This window comes from Hyperolius riggenbachi, chromosome 4 (genome assembly GCF_040937935.1).
Source record: "Hyperolius riggenbachi isolate aHypRig1 chromosome 4, aHypRig1.pri, whole genome shotgun sequence".
NCBI classification, from domain to species: domain Eukaryota; kingdom Metazoa; phylum Chordata; class Amphibia; order Anura; family Hyperoliidae; genus Hyperolius; species Hyperolius riggenbachi.
In genome coordinates, this window is record NC_090649.1 from 310,027,888 (window position 1) to 310,052,623 (window position 24,736).

Sequence of the window (24,736 nt, forward strand, 5' to 3'; positions counted from 1 at the left end):
TGAACACTGCAAAAACGGTTGAGATGATTGTTGACTTTAGGAAACATGCTACCACTCCACCCCCGATCAGCATTGAGGGCATGGTAGTTGAAAACATTCCCTGTGCATGCCTCCTCTGCACAACAATCTCTAAGGACCTGACTTGGAAAGCCAACACAACCTCCACCCAGAAAAAAGCCCAGCAAAGGCTATTTTTCCTACGCCAACTGAAGAAGTTCAGTATGGCCCGCGAGCTTCTGACGAGCTTCTACACAGCCACAATTGAATCTGTCCTCTGCTCCTCCATCCTGGTCTGGTATGCTGGTTCTTCCGCCAGCGACAGACACAAACTGCAAAGGGTCATCAGATAAGCGGAGAGAATCAGCGGAAAACCACTCCCCTCTCTAGATCAAATCTTCAACTCAAGACTGCGCTCCAGAGCTCAAAAAATCGCTAATGATCCGTCCCACCTAGGCTTTCGCTTCTTCAGTAGACTTCCATTAGGCCGGAGATTCCGATCCATCTACACCAGGACCACAAGGCACAGGAACAGTTTTTTCCCCTCAGCCTTAAACTATCTGAACTCTTAGAACTCTCTCCATCCTCCCTTGGCAAGCGGTGACAGGCAGCACCCAACCTGACTGCACAAAAGCATATTGCTATGTAAATGTGTTCAGATGTGATCAATTGCTGTAACTGTATCTTTATATTGTCTTGATATGTATTGTATTGTATGTATTTGTATTGTATGTCCTGTTCTTTTTCACACTTGCCCTGTGCTTGTCAAACCCAATTCTGGGCACGGCTAAGTCGTGCTTGGCGAAATAAAAGATTCTGATTCTGACATAGACTCTGCCGTCTCTATGATGGCAGAGTCATGTGAGCCAGTCAGGAGCCGCTTTCATTGGCTCCTGACCATGTCTATCAATTGTAAGCCAATGGGAGCGGCTTACATTGATAAGCACTGCCAGGAGCCAATGAAATCGGCTCCTGACCGACTCACATGGCTCTGCCGTCATAGAGACAGGCAGAGCCAGTGAGCTGCGTCGAGAGACGTCGGGTTTGAGCGGCGCGATTGGCGGGGAGCGACGGAAATGGTGGATGCACGCTGCGGGCCCCGATTGAAATCTATGCCCTGCCAGCCAGGAGCCCACCAAAACTAGATTAGATTTCAATCACCGTGGTCCTTAAAGAGACTCTGAAGTCTCTTATAAATCATCTTTTTATTATAAAATCCTGTGTAATATGATAGCCCTACCTAAACCGCCGCATCCCCGCCGCTCTAATCTAACTAAATCCCCCCAAACTCCCCGGGGGGCAATCTGGGCAGCGCTTCCGTGAGAGGCAGAGCTATGAGTCGCAGCTCTGCCTCTCAGCGTGTCTGTCAGCCCGGATCGCCGCCTCTTCCCCGCCCCTCTCAGTCTTCCTTCACTGAGAGGGGTGGGGGAGAGGCGGAGATCCGCCACTGACAGACGCGTGTAGAGGCAGAGCTGCAGCTCATAGCTCTGCCTCACATGGAAGAGTAGAGGGCAGCAAAATCCATGACCAAGAAAGTCGTGGATTTTGCGGGGGAGAGGGAGGGGGGAGAGGGAGGGGGGATTTAGATAGATTTCAGCGGCGGGGATGCGCCGGTTTAGGTAGGGCTATCATATTACACAGGATTTTATAATAAAAATATGATTTTTAAGAGATTTCAGTGTCTCTTTAACCTCCTGAGCGATAATCCCGAGCTGAGCACGGGATATATCGCGCAGGAGGATTTCTCAGGCCCTGGTGGGCCGATTTGCATACTTTTTTTTTGTTACACGCAGCTAGCACTTTGCTAGCTGCGTGTAACTTCCAATCGCCACCGCTTGCCGCCGATCCGCCGCTACCCGCCGTGCCGCGCAGCCCCCCCCCTCCCCGACTCCTTGCGCAGCCTGGCCAATCAGTGCCAGGCAGCGCTGAGGGGTGGATCGGGACTCCCTCTGACGTCACGACGTCCATGACGTCGGTGAAGTCATCCCGCCCCGTCGCCATGGCGACCGGTGAAGCCCAGCAGGAAATCCCGTTCTGAACGGGATTTCCTGCTTACTCTGATCGCCGAAGGCGATCGGAGTGGGTGGGGGGATGCCGCTGCGCTGCGGCTATCATGTAGCGAGCCCTGGGCTCACTACATGATTTAAAAAAAAAAATGTAAAAAAAATAGTGCTGCACCACCCTGCTGGGCGATATAATTGTATCGCCCAAAGGGTTAAGTAGTTAAGTTAAACAATGTTGTGTGATATTGCGAAAAATTGTTCGCGTAAAAATAATTTGGTGAGTATGGGATTTTAGTACCTAACTTTGTGGTGAATTGTTATGACAAAGTATGGCACAAGCATTAACATGAGGCTGTGATTTTTCGGGGGAGGTGCAATACATTTACAATGATTTTTATGAACAACTAAAGTCAGTTAACAGAAGCAAGATCAAGTTGTATGATCTAAATGTTAGTCTTCTTATTGCTCAAAATCATTAAAATAAACATAAACATTTGTGTGCAGAATCAGGTGACGACTGGGCTGCTCTTGTCTCATGGGTATCGGAATAACAGCTAATGCACCTGCCACCTAATTCAGGCTAAAACCTGACAGTTCCTAGGAGTGGGGCAGCATAATGAAGTTCATTCAGCTTGTCAGTGAAGTCAATAACTTATCCTCAACTGCTTTTGTCTCAGTGAGCTTGAGCTTCTGATGGGACAGAGGTACTTATTCAAGAAAAATTTATTTTCAATTGCAACTCTTAATACCACTGGCACATGCCTGTCTTTAACAGAAGATTTGGCTTAGGGCTAAACTATTGTGCAAGATAGTGCCCATTGTGTGGGGCCTTTGATCTGACAAAAGCTGCTTAACAAGCTGGTTAAGGGCTGTTGCAGATAACAGGTGTGCCCTTTGAGGACTCACAGACATTTTTCAACTAGTCTACAAGTAAAAGTCAATAAGCAACTGCATTTGTAGTCTTGTTTGGGGTGATTTATGGTGCTATTTAGCTGGAAGTCTGTGGATATAGTCAGTGCAGTTTCTAGGATAAATTTCTACCAGGGCGAGTGTAAAAAAATACGCCAGCCCCCCATCCCCAAACAATCATGGTACTTTGTATAGAAGTGATTGGAAAATTGATCAAAAAAAAGATCAGAAATCAGATTGGACCTGCCGGAGATTACTGATTTAATCTAACGGGAAATTGCATGGTGTGCACCAGGCATTAGAGTAATACTCAGACCAGGGCAGAGAGACGTGTCCCCCCTCTTCCCCCTGAGAGTGGCCACAACGGGAGGAAATGCGACAGAGGTCAATGAAGCTAGTGGGGGGAGGGAGAAAGTCACTAGAGCTAGTGGGGGAGGGAGGTCACTTGGGCTAGTGGGGGGAGGTAGGGAGAAGTACACTTGGGATAGTGGGGGAAGCAGAAAGTCAGTAGAGCTAGTGTGTGTGTGTGGGGGGGGGGTGGGGGGGGGCAGAAGGTCACTGGAGCTAGTGGGGGAAGGGAGAAGGTCACTGGGGCAAGTGAGGGAGGGATGAGGTCGATGGGGCTAGTGGGAGGTGGCAGAAGGTCAGTAGGGCTACTGGGGGGGGGGGGGGGGGTTAGAAGGTCACTGGGGCTAGTGGGAGGGGGAATAAGGTCACTGGAGCTAGTGGGGAAGGCAGTGGGTCACTGGGGCTAGTGGGGGAGGAGAGAGGAGGTCACTGGAGTTACATAGGGGGGGAGGTCACTGGGGCTACTTGGGGGGGGGGGGTATAAGGTCACTGGGGCTAGTGGGAGGAGGGAGAAGATCACTGGAGCTAGTGGGGGAAGGCAGAGGGTCACTGGGGCTAGTGGGGGAGGAGAAAGGAGGTCACTAGAGCTATGGGGGGGGGGGAGAGGAGGTCACTGGGGCAACTGGGGTAGGCAAAAGGCCACTGGAGCTAGTGGGGGAAGAAGAGGTCACTGGGGCAACTGGGGTAGGCAAAAGGCCACTGGAGCTAGTGGGGGTGGGAGGAGGTCACTGGGGCTACTGGAGTGGAGGGGGCAGTATTCTACTGGAAGAGGGAGGAGGTCACTGGAGCTAGTGGGGGGGATGGAAAAGGTCACTGGGGCTAGCAGAGGCAGGACAAAGGTCACAGGGAGGAAGAAGGTCACCGGAGCTAGCAGGGGGAGGGGAAAGGTCACTGAAGACAGTGGGGGCAGGTAGATTCATACTTACTAAATTCTGTTTGCAGGTATCCATACCTCCGGACTCCGCAGTCCTAAGGGAGCAAGGCTTCCTCCAGGCAAGTCTTCCTCCTGCTAGACAAGCACTCCTTAGTGCACAGGAGACTGGGGGTGACCTCTCCCCTGTACAGGGGGGCGGGGCTTCCTCTGGACAGGAGATGGGACTTCCTCTAGGCACACTTCCACCTTCCAGACACATGCTCCGACCTAAATTAACTTCCCATGGCTGCAGATGGCCTTTCCTGCATGTGGATGGCAGGGCTCACCTTAGCCAGCCACCCTACCATTCGAGTCCCATGCGAGGGCGGGGCTTCTGTGATTGGGGGCGGGGCTTATGACGGCCGGGAAACCTCTCCCAAGTGTCTCAGAGATGGGGGCAGCTGTTTGTAGTCCTGATGGACTGTGACCCCAGCACAGTCAAATCTGCCTTGCCAGCCTGTCAGTTCCTTCTGCTCCAGTCCCCACCTCGCCCAGGAACATTGCAGCCAACTCCTTGTGTGCCCTGATGGCTGCTACAGTGCCGCTGCAGGATATCAGTGTAACCACGTGGTGGTTACTTGAGTCTGCAGCCAAGGCAACAGGACGCCCAGGAAGAGTCAGCCAAGAGAGAGAGGTGATCGCAGAGCTGCTTTTCTTTCCTCTTCATCGCGCATCACCCTCTCTCTGTCATTCCTGTCCTTCTGCCAGCGCCCCCCTTCTCCTCAGTGCTGCACTGCGCCCCGTGCGGTGGCACTATCCGCACGCCTGTAGAAACAGGCGTGGATCTAGTAATGTTATATATTAGATAGATAGATAGACAGACAGACAGACAGACAGACAGACAGACAGACAGACAGACAGACAGACAGACAGACAGATAGATAGATAGATAGATAGATAGATAGATAGATAGATAGATAGATAAAAAATTGCAATCTCTAAACTCCATCTACTTCTACCACCTTGCCTGTAACCCTGTTTCGGTCTCCTGTTCTAGTCTGTTCCTGTTGTCAGTCTGCCTGAGTCACTTCTGCCTACTGAGCCTATGTATTGTGGCCGATGCAAGCTAAGACTTTATCTCTCCACCACTGACACTTCTGTCACTGTTGATCGGGTAGTCTCTGACTCCATCTCCACTACAAGCAGACTAGGAGCTGCATTCCCCCAAAAATTGCTGCACTTGACTGGTTAATTGCTCAGACATGCGCCACGTCTTCCAGGCTAGAATGCACACCCTGCGTCCAAACAATTGCTACATTTATTATACTATGGAGGAACTTTAGCTTCCAATATAGTTTGCATGCAAAGTATCATGTACTGTACTCTTGCACCACGGTAAGGTAAACCTCCGGCCAAGAGACCTAACCTAAATTAAAACGTGTGTATAAACCTGGGAGCAGCTAGGCCTAAATGTGTTGCTTACATTTAATAGACAGCAAGGATAGATAGATAGATAGATAGATAGATAGATAGATAGATAGATAGATAGATAGATAGATAAAAAATTGCAAACGTGTGTATAAACCTGGGAGCAGCTAGGCCTAAATGTGTTACCTACATTTAATAGACAGCAAGGAGAGGGCCAGCACATCCTACAACAGGCTGCATCCGAAATGATCAACAGCTCACATGTGCAGCACCTCTAATAGGCTAACTGCACACTTCACATTCAAAACAGATGCAAATCATATGCATAACTACTAATGAACCATAACTTACCATGCAGGCGCTATATCTGGCTCTTGACCCGACCTTGCACCCTCCAAAAATTGTTTGCCTGAAGAAGCGGGACTGTTACCCGTGAAACGCGTTGCACTTTTGGAGCTCATGATAAATGTTACTTTAGATTATAAGTAACCTGCCCGTTGTCCGGCCATTTTTCAGAAGGGAGGTGAGTCCACTCACTTCCCCCTTTTAACAATTTTAACTAATTTTACTCTACTTGGTGCCTCTGTTGCTGTATTACAAAATTGTCAAGTCCACCCTGGGTGGAGGGGTGTATCCCCATTTTACTTCTATCTACAGAGAGCGACTTCTTAACCCTGAGCGGGGTCAGGTTATAATTCTTCCCGCCTGCCTATCCAGTGGTTGCCTTGGAGGCGACCCACCCTTGTGAGTATAACCATTGCGTATTTCTTACACCAGACATCACTCTACTAACATACTACACTATATCGGGCTCTCGGTTTTCCCCCTCTCTTTCAAGCCTCTCTTTTGATTGTACTTTCTCTGTTTTCTTTCATTGTCATGTTACATGTCTCCAATGGCTTATCTTTTTATCTTTTTTTTGTGTTGCACATAGTAAAAAACTATTATCATCACTTAGATGGCCTTCACTGCCAGTCACAAATGGTTTAAAGTCAGGTGTGTGAACATGTCCTGCTTAGTTTGAAAAATCTCCCTCCTACTAACATGCTCCCGCTAACCTTTCCCTAGCCCTGCATGAAATATCATTGCAACCAAGCAAATGCTACGTGGCTGAAAAGAACACCAACCTATTGCTTTGGGCTGCTCATGAAAGTGGAGTATGGGGCTACTCATAGGGCTGAGCGAGAAAAACTTTGGGTGGTACTACAAATTTTCATTGAAGCTAATTTCGCAAATTTCATTGAAGTAAAAAAAAAATAAGAATAACGACACCAAAAGCCCAATATAGAATAGTAAGTTGTGATACCAAGATCAATATAAATATACTCACAAACCAGGGTTACCGCCAAGGTAACCACTGTAATGGCAGGTGGGGAGATTAGACCTGACCCCACTCAGGTTAAGAAGTCGCTCTCTGTAGATCGGAAAGATGGGGTAACATCCCTCCACCAAGGGTGGGACTAGACTATAACTGAAAAGTTTAACAGAGGCGCCACAGAAGTATAAAAATGATTCAAATCCATTTAAAAAGAGGAGGTAGTGGTGAACTTACCTCCTGCAAGTAGACACCAAAAATCGTTGTTTTTAAACAAACAACAATTTACTCACAATACTCCAAAGTCAAAGTAAAAATGCTGACTTTAAATGTTAACAACAAAGCCCCTATATACTGTATGTTAGAGCCAGCAAATCTGACAGGTATTTGTAGGAGAACAGTGGCAACAAGGTGGAAAAAAGTTCCAAAAGACCTTGTAGCTTTTCAGAAAATCGCAGTTAAAGTGACAGCAGGCAAAATGGAATTTTGTGTGATGCACAATGTACAAACAGCGTAATGCTGGGAATACACCATGAGTTTTTCGGCAGATAGATAATATCCCACAGGTCCGATCTGATTTCGGTCGTTTTTCTGATCGATTTTCTCATATATGTGAATGGGAAAAACCATTGGAAAATTGATAAAAAAAAAGGATTGGACAGTAAATCTGCTGAAAAAAACTCATTGTGTATACCCCAGCATAACAATCAGTCACCATGCCAATGTCAAAATGGGATAAAATGAAGATATTTTTTAATTGGGTGGGCAGCAGACACAGTATAACACACCTTCTTGGTTTTCCTTGTTCCTTTGTTCAGCATGTAAATAAGTACTAAGGCAGTATACATAAACTCCTAGGAATGATAGTTCTCTATGTTGGTGGTACAATACATCTACTTAAAGAGAACCCGAGGTGAGAGTTATATGGAGGCTGCTATATTTTTTTCCTTTTAAGCAATACCAGTCGCCTGCCTGTCCCGCTGAACCTCTGCCTCTAAAATTTTTAGCCATAGACCCTAGACAAGCATGCAGCAGATCAGGTGTTTTTTTTCAATAGTGTAAATTCTGGTAGCTATGTGAGGTAAATATTTTTTGGCCGGTAAAATACCTCATGCGGTATTTTTCCGAATTTCCGAACATGCGACAAAACATTCGGTAAAATGTGCGGTAAATGCATACAGTGCGGTAAAAAAGTGCAGTATTTCTTTGGAAGATTATCATTATTATTTTTTTTGGGGGGGGGGGGGGGGGGTTGTATTTGATTATGTAGCAACCTACATAAAGGCATCCATTATAAAAAATATATCCAGTAAATATTAGGAGTTTTATTTCCACTATTCTTTTCTATTACACAGCCTAAATAGGAACTCCACCAAAACAGCAACAGGAACTCCACTAAAAACTGCAAAACACATACAAATTTACTTTACCGCCAGATACAGGCAGGTCGGTAAATTAAGTGCTAACATGCCCCCTAATTTCCATGAGAATAGGGATTTTCGGCACAAATTACCGCATGCAGTAATTTATGATTAAAATTTACAGCATTAGTTAAAACATGACTAAAACCTACCAGAATTGCTAAATGTCCTTACCTCCTCGTGAGGTAAATGACTATTTATGAGGTAATTTCTTTGAAAACGCTACCAGAATTGAGGCCAACAATTGTCAGAACTGACAAGATTAGCTGCATGCTTGTTTCTGGTGTAATTCAGACACTACTGCAGACAAATAGAGCAGCAGGGCTGCCAGGCAACTAGTATTGTCTAAAAGGAAATAAATATGGCATTGGCAGCCTCCATATCACTCTCACCTCGGGTTCACTTTAAAGGACAAAGTGAGCCTATAGTAGTAATACAGTACCTGCCTAGTTCTACACACAGTTCTACCTAAGTTACTGAGTCAGCACTGGAGACCAGGGCCGTGCAGAGGGTCTTTAAGTGGGGGGTGCTCAAATTTAAAAAAAGGGGCCTGGCAATGCCTTCCCCCACATACACCCCCCCACCCACACACACACACACACACACACACACACACATTTATAACAGTATCAGGCAGACTTCGTGTCTCCTTCCAACCAACTCTTTTGGTGCTACCACCCTCAAATCAGCAGTGATAGGTGCCCACTGTGGGTTAGAGTGGGCACAGTGGAGCCCACAGTGGAGGCACAGACTCACCTTTCATTACTGGGACCTCTGTCCCTCTTGATCAGCACCCAATCCTCTTTTCAGGCAAATTAGTGGTTACCAATATGCAGTGGTTGCTAAGCATTAGTAGATGCAAAACTGCAGTAAGTGCCAAGGTGCAGTGGGTGCCCAGATGCAGTAGATGGTAAGACACAAAGGTTCACTTTGTGCTCAGTTGCAGTGGGTGCCGAGATACCAAAGTAAAGTCTGTATCAAGCTGCTTTGGGTACCAAGGTCCAGTTTGTATTGGGTGTTTATTTGCAGTGGGTGCTATGCAGTATTGGGTGCTGAATGAGTAGCAGATGGTGATAAACAATAGTGGGTGCCATGTGAGTGCTAATTGGTACAGGAATCCATGTGAGTAGGGAGTGCCATGTGTGGTCTGGATGTGTGCCATGGGAGAGTACTGAGTCTCATACGGGTTTAGACCAAGGATGGGTACTGGGTGCTATTTGGGTGCTGGCCGTGGACTGGTACTAGGCTTTGGAACTTGATGACGTTTGAGTACTGTGCCATGTGGGTGTTGATTATGGGGGTAGGTGGGTCTTAGGTGCAAATACTGAGTGCCAAGTGGGTACTGGGAGTGAGTACATGGTGACATATGGGTGATGGGTGCTGGCTAGTGGGATATTAGTTGTCATGTGGGTGCTAAAGGCAGATGCTGGGTTCTGGGTGCTGGCACAGGGCGACATGTGTATTCTGGCTGTATGGGTGTGTATCAACCATCATGTAGGTGTTGATTGCAGGTACTCAGTCCCTTGTGAGTTCTGGGTGCAAGTACTGGATGTGATATGTGAGTGCTTGGTGTGGGTGCTGGGCACCAAGTGGAGGCTTAGTGCAACTGGAACTTCTGCAGATGAAGCATGTGGGTGTTGGGTGCAGGTACTAGGTATCACATAGGTGTGAATACTTGGTGCCATGCCTGCACTGGGTGCTAGCTATGGGTGGGCATTGTGTGTCATGAGGGTTCTGAGTGCAGGTACTTTGGGTGCTAGTACTAGTTATGTGAGTGCAGATAGTGGGTGCCATGTGAAGGCGGTGTGCAGGTGTGAGTAGTGAGTGCCATGTTGGGGCTGGGTGCAAGTACTGTGCCATGTGGGTGCCAGCTATAGGGTGAAGGGGTGCAGGTACTGGGTGTCATGTGGCTGTTTGATGCAAGTACTAAGTGCCATATTGAGGCCGGATGTGAGTATTGGATGCAGGGTGCTTGGTGCAAGTACTGGGTGCTTGCTATAGTGGGGGTTACTGGTTGAGTGTAATGTGGGTGCTGAATATTGGTGGGATTGATGTGGGTGCAGGGGGTGGGAGATCACTGTGGGTACTGCTATGAACAGCATAGTTGCTGCTAGGGGAGGTCGAGGTCAGTGTGGTTGATGGGGGAAGGGTAGGTCACTGTGGGGAGAAGTAACTGTGGGTGCTGTGGAAGGTAGAGGTCAGTATGGGTGCTGGAGGAAAGGGAGGTCGCTGTGGGTCCTTTGGGGGAGATCACTGTGGGTCTCGGAAGGTAGAGGTCAGTATGGGTGCAGGGGTTGGGAGGTCACTATGGGTGCTGCCAGAGCCGGGACAAGGTCCTCCAGCACCCAAGGCTGAGACACCAAAGTGCGCCCCTCCATCCCTGCCACCCCAGCCATCACACACTGATTGCTATTAGACTAAGAGGTGCCACAGGGCCCACAACCTCCCCAACATCTATGTAGTTATCTGGCTTGCAGTCACTGCCATGTATCCCCTTTTCTTATTTCTTTCTGCTTCAAACACAATTAGGGATGACAACTGAATGAATTGTGCGCCCCCTCCTACACTGCGCCCTGAGGCTGGAGCCTCTCCAGCCTATGCCTCGGCCCGGCCCTGGGTGCTGCTATGAATGGCATAGTTGCTGCTAAGGGAGGTAGAGGTCAGTATGGGTGCTGGGTGAAGGGTAGGCCACTATGCGTGCTGTGGAAGGAAGAGATCAGTATGGGTGCTGGAGGAAGGGTAGGTCACTGTGGGTGCTGGGAGAAGTCAGTGTGGTTACTGGAGGAGGGAGTGGATGCTGGGTGTTGGGAGAAGCCACTGTGGGTGCTGGCAATGGGAGAGGTCACTGTAGGTGCTGCTTTTGGGATGGGAGGTCCCTGTGGGTGCTGCAGGGGACAGGAGGGTAGCCACTGGGGGAGGTAAAAATCACTGTGGGTGCTGGGGGAGGGATAGGTCAGTGTGGGTGCTGGGGTAGACAGGATCACTGCTAGAGCTGGGGAAGGAGAGGCCACTGTGGGTACTAGGTGGAGGGAGAGGTCACTGTGGGTGATGGGGGAGGGAGGGGTCACTGTGGGTGCTAGGTGGAGGGAGAGGTCACTGTGGGTGCTAGATGGAGGGAAAGGTCACTGTGGGTGCTAGGTGAAGGGAGATGTCACTGTGGGTACTGGGTAGGGAGAGGTCAGTATGGGTCCTAGGTGGAGGGAGAGGTCACTGTGAGTGCTAGGGGAGGTAGTGGTCACTGGGTACTAGGTGGAGGGAGAGGTCACTATGGGTGCTGGGGGAGGTCGAGGTCAGTATGGGTCCTAGGTGGAGGGAGAGGTCACTGTGAGTGCTAGGGGAGGTAGTGGTCACTGGGTACTAGGTGGAGGGAGAGGTCACTATGGGTGCTGGGGGAGGTCGAGGTCAGTATGGGTCCTAGGTGGAGGGAGAGGTCACTGTGAGTGCTAGGGGAGGGAGTGGTCACTGGGTACTAGGTGGAGGGAGAGGTCACTATGGGTGCTGGGGGAGGTAGAGGTCAGTATGGGTGATGGGGGAGGGAGGGGTCACTGTGTGGGTGCTAGGTGGAGGGAGAGGTCACTGTGGGTGCTAGATGGAGGGAAAGGTCACTGTGGGTGCTAGGTGAAGGGAGATGTCACTGTGGGTACTGGGTAGAGAGAGGTCAGTATGGGTCCTAGGTGGAGGGAGAGGTCACTGTGAGTGCTAGGGGAGGGAGTGGTCACTGGGTACTAGGTGGAGGGAGAGGTCCCTATGGGTGCTGGGGGAGGTAGAGGTCAGTATGGGTCATAGGTGGAGGGAGAGGTTACTGAGAGTGCTAGGGGAGAGAGTGGTCACTGGGTACTAGGTGGAGGGAGAGGTCACTATGGGTGCTGGGGGAGGTAGAGGTCAGTATGGGTCCTAGGTGGAGGGAGAGGTCAGTATGCCACACTAGGAATCCTGTCTGGGCCTCTTCACCCCAGGCGGGGGAGGAGCTTCCCGCGGGTGGGCGGGGCTTATCGCGGTTGGGGCGGAGCTTATTTTCAGCAGCGAGAGGGGCCTTTTTTGAAGATTTTAAAAAAGGGGGAGCCTGGGCACCCAGAGCACCCCCCTGTGCACGTGCCTGATTATAGGAGCAAATGATTTGCTCAGCAGACACCAATTCTGCACTCCCAGAAAGCTGTACCGCCCACAACTTGTGCCCATACTTATATCATCAATGAAACGACCACATGGCAAATTACTGGACCTTTCTCACAGGAGACTTCAGTACTTGAGAAAAGCCCAATTTGATGTGAGATTGTGAGATCGGACTTAGAAATCTTGCTTGCTCACCCTTAGGGTGGCCACTAATGATCCAATCTTTTTCATCCAATCTTACCAAATCTATGTAGTATAAGGGGAAATTCAGTGAATTTACTGAATAGATACTTCAGGCAGTTACCTTATATTACATAGAAATGGCAAGATTGGATGAAAAAGATTGGATCATTAGTGGCCAGCTTTAATGAATAGACAACACATGTAAAAAAAATTAAGGCTGCAACCTCAAGAGAAAAAAGCTGCTGCATGACTGGGTAAATGACACAAAACTTAGAGTGCTTTCACAATGCGCACTATAAGGCAACACATTACTGCAAGTGAACTTACTACATATACAGTTGTATGGGCGTGTTCACATGTGTCATGAGTTTTCTGCAGTGCTTCTCTCTCTCCCTCCTATTGATTTCTGCCTTTCATATTGTGCCTCTTTTTATTAGGGGAACAGAGTAACTAAGCAGTTCGGGTGACCCAAACCACTAGGAATGTATGGGGGATAAAAGAGACCAAAAACCCCTACTACTAATAAACAATGCTTAGTGAAATTTGCCTTCTTAAAACAGAAGGAAACTTGCAATAATTCAGCTATAAGGGAACATGTGTGGTTACCCACAATGCACCACTACTGAATATGCAAATTATCTCTTTTTGCCCCTCTATGCCAGGCAAACATCCAGACATCAAACATCCAGAACCGCTGGTGTATAGCAAGCCTATAGCTTTAAATATTACACAGCCACATCAACCCCACATGTACAAAGTCAGGGGACTTATAACAGACAATATATACCAGAGATACAAAGCACAAAAAAATTGTTTTGAAACTCAGAAGTGAATCTAGCAGAGCATTGTTCTGACTTGCTTTTTTGAGGCCCTGTGCATGCAGATACTGAGGACAGATAGGAGAACTGTAATAACAGTGCAATAATATTAGGCTAAAGTATTTTCACTATCTATCTTTAAAACGTGTGCATGAAAAAAGGGCACAGTGAAAAAAGGGCCTGGCTGGATAATGAAATGACGCCAGTGGATAACAAAATCTGATAAACATCGTTGTCAAACTTGCTTAACGATACCGTTGTTAAAACAGACAGGAAATAATAACGAACAGATATTAACGTTAAAAATCGTTACGTAATTCAATAATACGGCTTACCCCAACCCCACTCTCACACAGAACCCTCCCCTGGTGGTGCCTAAAACGAACCACTCCGCTGGAGGTGCCTAATCGTAACCACCCATTGGTGCCTAACCCTAACCACCCCCTGTGGTGCCTAACCCTAACCATCCCCCCTGGTGTTGCCTAAAACTAACCGCCACCCGGGTGATGCCTAACCCTAACCACCCCCTGTGGGGCCTAACCCTAACCATCCCCCCCGCTGGTGTTGCCTAAAACCAACCGCCGCCTGGGTGGTGCCTAACCCTAACCACTCCCCCTGGTGGTGCCTAACCCTAACCACTCCCTTTGCAGAAACACCCTTTTACACATAGAAACGATAATATCTTTGATAACGTAAAATCTGTACACACAAACAAAATAAAATGACAAAAACTATAACGTTTCAAGCTTCTAAAACGATAACATACTTCAAAAACTATAATGTTCCAATGTTGTTGACGATATTTATGGCGGTGCCCTTTTTTCAGGTTTTTTCGCCGTATTAACAATAATTGCATTAAAGTCTATGGCGGCGGCCTTTTCGTCCACCCGCAGCCAGCGCCCTTTTTCCCTGCTACCCTTCAAAACTGCGTTGTTCTATTTCTCTGACTGGAATTCAAATCTGTAAAATAAGTATGAGGTGTATATATTATGGTGTCTGCTCTTGTACATTTAGGATAGTGATGCAAGATTTTTCCCACTGGGCCCATTTGCAGATGCTGACCACATCTTTCTATGCAGTTTTCCTTAAAAAATATTGGAACAGATTGATCAACACCAAAACAGGGAGAACTGCAGCAAAAGGCAAAAATGTGGAGCAACTGCCCACAGTAACCAATCACAATCCTTGATCTGGGAATTTGCTTCACTTTCCTATCATGAAGATGTCAGACAAAAAAGAGCGCTTACAATATGCGTATGAAAAAGAAGGTACTTCCCTGCCAGGACAAGTTACCTGAATTGGTGGGCTGTTGGTTTAGAGCAGCCGTGGATAACGTTTGTCCCACTCTCGGCCGAGGACCAGGCACACACAGTTCGGAGACTCTAGAGGTGATGTCAGGAGTCAGCGCAGGAGTTCGGATGTGGAGACTCACAAAATCCTTCCAGCAGCAAGCAGATGCACCACAGTGCGGGCGCACACTCTCATGGACGGAGAGCTGCAACCCCATGCACATTGGCTGCTGTAACTTGCATACCGAACTGTAGCTGCAAACTATTTTGTCAGTTAAACTTTGCAACTGCCATTCAGGAAATGCTTTAGAAAATAAAGAAAACCCTGAGTCCTCCATGAGGAGATAGACTGTCAGATTTTAAATGCTTACTTTTTTTGCTGGAGTGGTCCTTTAAACTTGTTTTTTTTAGACTCAAGAAGTGTTTTTTTTCTTTTTTCCTTGTTATTGTATTATTGCTAGCATTGTCTTTTTGGTCTCAGGACTGCCTGTTTTCATAATAAAGCAAAGCTTCATGAACGTCTCAGGGATGAAAAAAAATCAGGGTAGATTTCATCAATGGGGACACAGAAAAGCAATAAGAACTTCCAACAGTCTCTAACCTCCTTCCACAATATACAAAACAGAACTAGAATTAAGACATGACTGAAAATAGGCTCTCACTGCACTGTGAAACTTGGAGCTTGCTGTGGCAGTTTGGCCCAGAAGTTGCTAATTTCCATGTACATCATAATGCTAATATCCCACCCCACACAGACTGCAAGTTAAGTCTGTAGCCCACTCTCATTCACTGAAAGCTGCTTCTGGACAAATCTGTTCCTGGGAGAGCTGATTAGGCTCTGGGTGTGTGAAGGGTTATACATTTCAAAGTGTTCTCTTTATTTAACCCTTTACTCCCCATCCCCATAGTAGCCTGTTTATCTTCAGCAACCAAGCAGCATAACCTAAATATAAAATGCAGACTGGAACACAACTGAAACTTTAGGAATGACAGTTACCTGCAGAAAATGGTTTAATCCCTATCGTCCAAATCCATCAGAGCAGTGATGGGCTAATTTGGGGCAGACAAAAGGAATTAACACAAAAAAGGGCTAAATGTAACAGTCACCGTACTAACAAGAGGCTTAAGACAAACAACATTTTTCCCCAAAGCAGTTATTTTTACAATAATTCCAAAAAGGAAGAACATGGAATAGATGAACTTGCAGTTAGGTCTCGCATGCTTTTTTCACCATTTACAGATATGATGCCGGTATTCCAGTATGCACCACCAAAAATATATCACTTATTGTAAGTCTAAAAAAGTACTAATGAAATGATTTGGCTAATCACATGCAATTAATGTATTATTAGAATAACTGAAGGGATGAAATACAAAAAGGTAAAGCAGTTGGAGCAGTTTCTTTTTATTATTATTCTTCTACTGTCACATCCAAACCCTAAAATAATGTTACTATAGAAGTTTAACAAAAATAAATTATAAAATATTAAACATTTATTTTTAATGCCATTTATTTTTCTATATTTCAGGTTGGTCTGACTGGTCTGAAGATGTAAAAAACTTCAACCTGTCGATATGAGAATATGATGATAGCAAGTAAGACTTTAGTAAATTCGCACAAGTACCGTACCTGTTCAAGTACTGTAATGGTGGCCATACATGATACAATTTTTTCATCCAATCTTACCATTTCTATGTAGTATAAGGGTAAATTAAGTGAATATACTGAAAGGATGATTTAGGCAGTTCCCTTATATTACATAGAAATGGTAAGATTGTATGAAAAAACTGTACCATGTATGGCCACCATACGTGCGCGTGTAAATTGCTGCAATCTCAAATTGATACGTTTCTTGTAATGCAACCACTGAAACAGGCAACATTGTTGCATTTGTGGTACTATTAAATATTTATCACTATACGATCCTCAAAATTCTGAATATATATATATATATATATATATATATATATATATTCAGAATTGTTTTTTCCTTTGGGACAAATATATTTCATTACTGGTAATGCGCCATTTGTTGTCGGCTGTTACAGATTTGACATGCAATAAGCTGTTTATGTGGAAGAACCAGACCTGTAAAGTAAATTGTTTATATCCAAAAAATATAAATGCAAAAATAAAATTATACATCACATAAATATATTTTCTGTACATGAGATACATTGAAGGAAAATGTGTTTCAACAGATCTTAATTCCCAACCTCAAACTGACAACCAGATATGGGACCTGTACACACACTCACTATTCCTATAGCTGAACACTCATTTATTAGTCCCATGTTCACTTTGCTAATCACTAGAATAATGTGGTTAGAAGGTTACATAAAGTTATGTAAGAAGCAAAATTATACGTACTTTAATCATTGCAGTTATGATCATAAGGAGCTTAGGCGATACTGAAATGGTTATTCACAACATGATGGGTGCAAAACAACTTGCTCAATGCTAATGTGTATGGGATGTAATTATTTAATTACAGAAGTTCCCTGTGATTATTAACAGACATTCCTTCAGGTTTGTTTATTAAGTGGAGTTGTGTAATAAAACAATGAAAATCTCTAATGTAGAGATCACAATCCTAAGAGATGAATTATTAGTGAACATATATATTGATTATTTGCAAACCCCACATAATGAATTTTCACACACCCTAAAAAATACTCATGTATATATATATAGAGAGAGAGAGAGAGAGAAAGAGAGAGAGAGAAAGAGAGAGAGAGAGATTATAATAACATATACAATCATGAAGACAAAAGGAAAAATATTGGGACATACCGGTATATAATTTTTTGTATGTAAGAAATGTCTATTCCCTATATATACAAAATAAATTCTGCCAAGCTAACACTTGTTAGTGTATACTGAACATGTACAAACTTATTACTAGTGTCAAGTTAAGTTTATCTTGATTGGGAAGTTGAAAATTAAAAGTTGAGTTTGAATTTACATACAGGTCACAAAACACCATTTAATATGACTACAATTTAAATATTTGCAGTGCAACTCTTTGTAGGAGTGTGTGTGCCTAATATATATATATATCTGTAAGAGAAAGTAGGTAGCCCTACTTTCCCTCACTGAATAAGGTCTAGGTCTAGTAGTATTCCCTCACTGGATCAGGTCTGTGTCAGAGTGATAAGATAGCTATGTGCCTCCTGGGCGTTTAGTTAAGATTGCACATTTGAATGCTCATTTTATTAACCATTACACTTCTACATAGAAATGGAAATGCAGTTTGTGTTCTTTAACTCGTCAGACCATAAAATGCTGATGCTGCTGAATCCTAGAGTGAATGCTCATAAATAGTTTGTATAGAGAAAGAGTACTGATAATGAATGTTGTGAAAGATTCCAGGGTCCTACATATAAAGCCCCTGACTGAAAGTTTGAACCAATATAAATTCCCTGTATGTAAATAGATACAACTGGTGTTTTAGTGTAATCTGACTCTACAGTGAAGTGTGGTCCTTTTAACTATCTACCCATGTGCCAGATATGTTCATATTTTTAAGTACTATGCGCGTGATAACATCAATTAGTATTATCAATCAATTATCAATCAGATAGAAATGATGATTATAGATGATGATGATAGAAAAATTATAGATGATGAAGATGATAGAAAAATAATATTGGGTAACCTTCATAGACACAAAATATTTCTAAGCTTACATAGGTTTGAATGAAGACTGTGAATAGCCTTAACTATTAATTAAATTATTTTTTGGGGATCAAAAATCCACTCTTTTTTATGCAGGAAAAAGAACCAAGGACTTTAACATATATGTAATATCTGAACAACACAGGACAAAAGTTCTCAAGTAAACATCCCATCGTGATATAGGGGTGTATGCACTAAACTGCATTAAGTAGAATAATAGGCATAAAATCTAACACCCAATAAGTAGAGCTTAATGCATTGTATGTAATGTTTTGCATTCTGCTTTGCTCATCGTGCAGTAAAACTTTACGCATGTTATTCTGCTTATTGCAGTTAAGTGCATACACCCCATAGTATCTCATTATACATATGGAAATAAATAGATAGATAGATAGATAGATAGATAGATAGATAGATAGATAGATAGATAGATAGATAGATATGGAACGTGCTGGTGCATTCGATCAATAATAATAATAATAGATTTATGCATTATTTTTGCTAGCATTTAAGGTTTCTGTGATTAAGAAGGAAATACACAGTAAAATGGCAGCGCTAAATTAATAAATAAGTAATAAAAGTAGTAACAATAAATAAATAATAACAACAGACACAAATCAAGTCCAAATATTTTTTTATTTGAAACACTGCTGGTTCATAATAAATATATTGATACTTATCAAGAATATAAAAAATAAAGACATAAGCTCTCTTTGAGGCCTAGTTTCAAGCAAATGCCCAGGGGACTAAACAAAATGTTGAGGAAAAAAAACAGATGCTAGGTGTTGAAATCAAATGGCTATACAAGTCCATTTCGGTGAAACTAGTCTTTTAGACCTCCCAGTGCTGTAGTGGTTATTGTGACACCACATCTCTGCATGTAGACAAGAAGGGATGAGGGCCCGGGCAGTCCTTAGTGACAGCTTCATACTGGAAACTAATAGAAAATGCATTGTAGACCTGGGGACAGACATTGCTAGAGTCCAATTGCTTTCTAAAATGACACATACACAGTCCATATATCAGATCTCAATGTACTCACAATAAAAAAAAAATCCTTGTTACAAGGAAAATTTCATGGTAGCCAGGCACATTTGTCCACAAGACTAGCTGCTAGCATGCATGCCTTATTTTCAGTTTTCTGGGAGAAATAAAATGGACAGTTATGTTACAGTCTTGCACAAATGTGAAATGTGAGGTGTCATAGCAACATTTCTCTCCATGAGTATATGTACATTATGATATCAAACACATTCTACACAGGAAATAGCAATGTCACAAGCATCAGGCTAAACTTTACCTTGATGGACACATTAGCTCTCTTTATGACAGAGCTGTAGATGGTAACAAAACAGTGATACAGAAAATAAAAGAAGCATGCATGCAGTCAGAATTGCTTGTTTGATTGAGTCTTCCTGCATCACCAACCACAAATATATACCTATTTATATATTCTTATATATGTCATTCATCTGAATGGAAAGTCTCTCTCTGCTAAGTGCGACTTGCATTACTTCAGTAAGTCCTTGGCTTCTGCAGAGATTCTGCTCATGTTGGCTGTGAGAGCAGAGAGCTGAGGTGGTGGTGGCATCTGACAGATAGTACATGGGCATGGAAGTCCTGCCCAGTGTTGAAATCCACTGCCAAGAGGGAGTGGAGGAGCTGGGGGAGTCTTGAGCAAGGAGTGCGTCGGCCTGATATTGGCAATTCCAGGTAAGGTTGCAGAAATGCCAGAGTTATTTGATGACAGAGTGCTGCCCAGGATAGGGTGCACCTGATGGACTGCGCTGGGTGGGTGGATAGGGTGTGCGGCAGAATGTCCCACTGAACCACAGTGAAATGCAGAATGGTGACCCCCATAGATCTCACCCACAAGCCGCTTCATTTCCTCCAAGGAGCTGGTCAGCATCAGGATGTAATTTCTGGCAAGCAACAGGGTAGCGATTTTGGAAAGTTTTCTCACAGAAGGCCCATGGGCATACGGCATGACTTCCCTCAAGCCGTCCATGGCAAGGTTTAAGTCGTGCATCCTTTTGCGCTCCCTGCCATTTATTTTCAGCCTCAGTTTTTGCAAATCCTGCTCAGAAAGCTGCTTCTTAATTTTGTATTTGCCCGACTCTCCATCTTCCTTTGAGCTGTGTCTGGAGAGCATCTCATCTGACATCTTCTGCAGGATGTCGTTCTGGGTTGAGGAGACAGAGTTCAGCCTGTTGTCCTGGTGATGATGGTGATGATGGTGGTGATGACCTCTTAGATACATGTCATCCATGTCTGGAGAAGAGGCTCTGCTGGACATTGAGCTGGAGTCAGAATTCATGGTTCAGAAGTTTCTTGAGCAAAATAAGGATTGCAGCTCTTCATGCAAACTTCCCTGAGGAAGGCACACAAGCCTGTGATGTGCTCTCCGTGTGCCCAGCAGTAGAGATGTGCTACTTCTCTCTTCCTCTCTCTCTCTCTCTGTATTAGCTACAGTTATTCTCTCGCCTCCAGGTACCCAAGGCGAGATGTGACTGAACTGCACAGTGAGACTGAAAAGAAGGGCATTTATAGAGCTACTTCAGAGGAGACAGACAAAAGAAGCCCTCCTATCTATAATGGTCTTGTTAGGATGACGTGCCATTATTCAGGGCGGTGCGCTTTGACTGTCCCATTAAGCAAGAGGCCCTATTCATATTCATTGTGATGTCACCATGGGACATCTCGGTCATGGACCATCCGGAGCCAGGGAAACACAAAACCCCCTGACTGACAGGCTCACAACAGGCTGACCACTGCAGGGGCTACCCATTACTGTCCCCCCTCCCTAATACACAGCTTATTATTCATGTGTACCAGGACAGGCTAAAGCTATACATGCATAGATCTTACTCACACCCCCACTATTAGTCACTGTGTACCTGCAGTGGCAAAATGAATATTTATCAAAGCTGAAAGTCATCTGAAAATATTAAATATCCATTTACATTTTTTATTTGCAACAGTATTGCAGGTTACTTATCTGTAAAGTCATAAGAGTGAAGTTAGAAAACAAGCATTTGCCCTGGAAATAAATGTTATTCATAACACTAGATTGGGGGTACGTTGTTAAGTAATATATGTAAAGTCAATGCTTCAAAAACAAATAGATGTATTCAGATAAAAATTGTAGTTACAGTAAATGAATTTCCTAAGTATCCCCTGATTTATGTCCATCCATCTGCATCAGATTCCATTTTTTTGTCTGGTTTCTGAATATTTTCAAGATGTCACTTTGCTGCAATAGAGCAGGCAACACACAGACAGAAATGATGATATTACAGATGAATGCATTTATGGTTTTATAGAGTTATTGAGCAAACTATCACAGGAAAGCTGAAACAACAAGCAGTCCGAAGGCACTTGACCACGTATTCTGTTAAAGCACCTAATCCAAATCAAGTAATACAAAGGCAAGAATAAATGACACAATGAAACTGGCGTAAGAGTATAAGGGTACACTTCACCGTATCCCTGTTTATCATATGGCAATTTTAACATATATCCCAGGCGTGTGTGTGTGTGTGTGTGTGTGTGTGTGTGTGTATACTGTATATCTCAAAATGATTGTAAGATTTGTGTGATACTTCATAATAATAGTAAATAGTAAAGTTTGAACAAAATCAAAACAGTCCATTTTTTTATGATTTCAAATATTTGAACCCACTTGCCAGCAATACGTTCATATGCCACTTTACAGGGAAGTTGTGCCACAATACCTGATCCTGAACTCTTAAGCTTAGTCATTGCCCAGGTGAAAAAAATTACTAAAGGATTATCCACTAAAAGTGAATTGACTATTATATCTAATTAATAGTCATTAAGTATACAATGTATCTCCATCTAAAAAGTAATTTCTGGCGTGTTTTATTATTTTAACATTTTAAGTGCTGCCATTTATTGCTACAGATGCTTTATTCTGCATAGTGGAAACGTGAAGTTAAATAAAAGGTGTAACATGTGACTACCCTTTGGCACTGGATGACACTGCATCACCAGAAAGGACCCATCAGATGCTGACAAAAAATGTCATGGTCAGTGGGTTATAATAACATGTTGGAAACTTTTTTTTATTCTTAAGTGTTTATACAAATACAATAAGCTTCATTTTTTTTTCAAACGCTCAACATTATTATGCATCACTATTACATCATTATTAGCTGTAGATTCTGAAGAAGAAAGAGAGTAAATGTATATTAAATAATTTACTTATTTTTTTAGTATTATTTTTTAGGTAAAGGATGATAAAATTGTTATGTAAAATTGTTTTTATAATTTAATATTTTTGTTTTACTTTTTTATAGGTTTTTTTATAATAGTATAATTTAGCAACTAAGTATACAATAATAATAAAAATAATAATAAACAGATAAAACACATAAATAAAAATAAAAGAAATTCAAGGTTTTATTCATTCTCATACCCCTCCTTCCTTGTGCAGTCTGCAGACTGTATTTTCTCAATCAGGGATGTGTTTGTCTGTAGATAGGGATATAACTCTTCCTGTAGAGCCTTTACCAATATAACTCATGTACCCTGCCACAGAAAAATCACTTGTCACTGCAGGTCTAGTATTACTGTGTTCTAGACATCGTTATTAGTTAAACAAAAGGTTTGTTTTCTTTTTCAGCACTGCTGAATCAAATTTTCGTTTGAACATATTTATTTTTACTTATGAATTAAACTTGTTTTCTTCTGTTGTTGTTTTTGCATGTGTTTAATAGTAATCTACTGTTTAATCATTAGAGGATTATAGAAATAGAGGAAGAGACAAAGAGGAAGGTTTAAACTCAAGACATTCATTCATAAGTATGTTTGTGTGTGAGTACAGTATGTTTACACCGGGTACCTTTTTCCCCCCAATCTATGTTTGTAGCTGTTAGCTGCTTGTGCTGTAAGATATAGGGTTTCTCCGCAGAATCAAAATGTATTTAAAGATCACCTCCACCCAAAACATATTTTTAGTTATCTAGCACCTTGGCTCTTATTCAATTCACTTTTTCTCCTACGTTTTCTCCTAGGAGATCATTTTTCATTTTCTGTTTAAAATACTTTTTCAACACTCTGCAATAGAAAAACTACCAAAAAGTAGGTGAAAAATTATTCGGAGTATTTTCTTGCTTGTGGATGGCTTAAAATGCATTTTATTGATAAAGTGTGAAAATATCACCCAGGAGAAACATTAGGAGAAAAGGGGATTTAAATAAGGGCTCCTTTTGTCTCTTGTGACCATGTGAGGGACAGGAATGAACAGTCTCCAACAGGAGCGCAGACAGCAATAACAGCCTGACAAAATGTTGCTGTAATTGTCAGCTATGTTTCCCTGTTGTGGAGATTTCCCTTCACTTCCTGAAGTGACTGAAAGTTCTCTCTGTTTGGATTGAGACAACAATAAAACCATACAGGGGTACTTCATCTTGGTCCATGAAAACCCTATAAAATGATATGGTGAAGTCGTTCTTTTAAGCCCAATTCCTAATGCAGATTAAAATGTACTGTATGTAAAATTGCATGATAAAGTGTTACATATTTAAGATTTTTTAATAACGACGTATCTTCATTGTTCATTTGCTCAGTAGTAACAGCAAAGGCAGTACCCTCTGTGTGTGGTACTGCGGCTGCTGCCTAGCTGAGCATTGTCATACAGTTCTAGCAGCAAGTGCTCATCCAGAGGTCTCTGGCAGCGCTGATGATCTGTATAGCAGGCTTAGTGTGTATAACATGAAACAGTTGCCTAGAAAGGTTTCTCATTAGGGTTCTTCTTATTCAATTCAATGTTTTTCCTGTTTTCTCCTAGGAGATCATTTTTTTAATCTTTTGTTTAAAATGATTTAATTTAAAAAAGTGCCAAAAAGTAGGTGAAAAGTACTTTCAAAATTATTTCTTTGCTTGCTGGTGGGTTAAAAGTCATTTTATTGATAAGGTGTAAAATATTCCGCATGCTATTATCTTTTTCTCCTGAGTTTTCTCCTAGAAGATAATTTTCATCTTATCTTTCAACAAACTTTTCAACATTTTACAATTGAAAAAGTTGGTCAAAAAGTGCTACCAAATTTATTTTGAATATTTTTTTGTTGCTTGCTGTTGGCTTAAAGGGAACCTTAACCGAGGAATAAAAAAACAAGTTGCACTTACCTGGGGCTTCCCCCCAGCCCCCTGCAGATGTCCTATGCCCCCCTGCAGGAAGCTAGTTTTGTTGTCGGCAACTGACCAGTCGCCGGCCAGTGCGCCTGCGCGGCTCTGGCTGCGCACATACTCGATCTCGCTCCAGGCCGCTGTGGCCGTCCATACGTATGCGTAGCACGTGTACTGTGCCTGCGCAGAATGTCGAAGGCAGCAAAAGCGCGATCGAGTACACGCATGGC

The 24,736-nt window shown here is 43.5% G+C and overlaps 1 protein-coding gene across 1 annotated transcript; it reads right to left on the reverse strand.

Moving 5' to 3' along the window:
- Positions 1-19,866: 19,866 nt before the first annotated feature.
- On the reverse strand, positions 19,867-20,673 carry LOC137570778 (oligodendrocyte transcription factor 3-like). Its single transcript, XM_068279494.1, has one exon. It carries the CDS (start codon positions 20,671-20,673, stop codon positions 19,867-19,869), a length of 807 nt encoding a protein of 268 aa, XP_068135595.1.
- Positions 20,674-24,736: the final 4,063 nt, after the last annotated feature.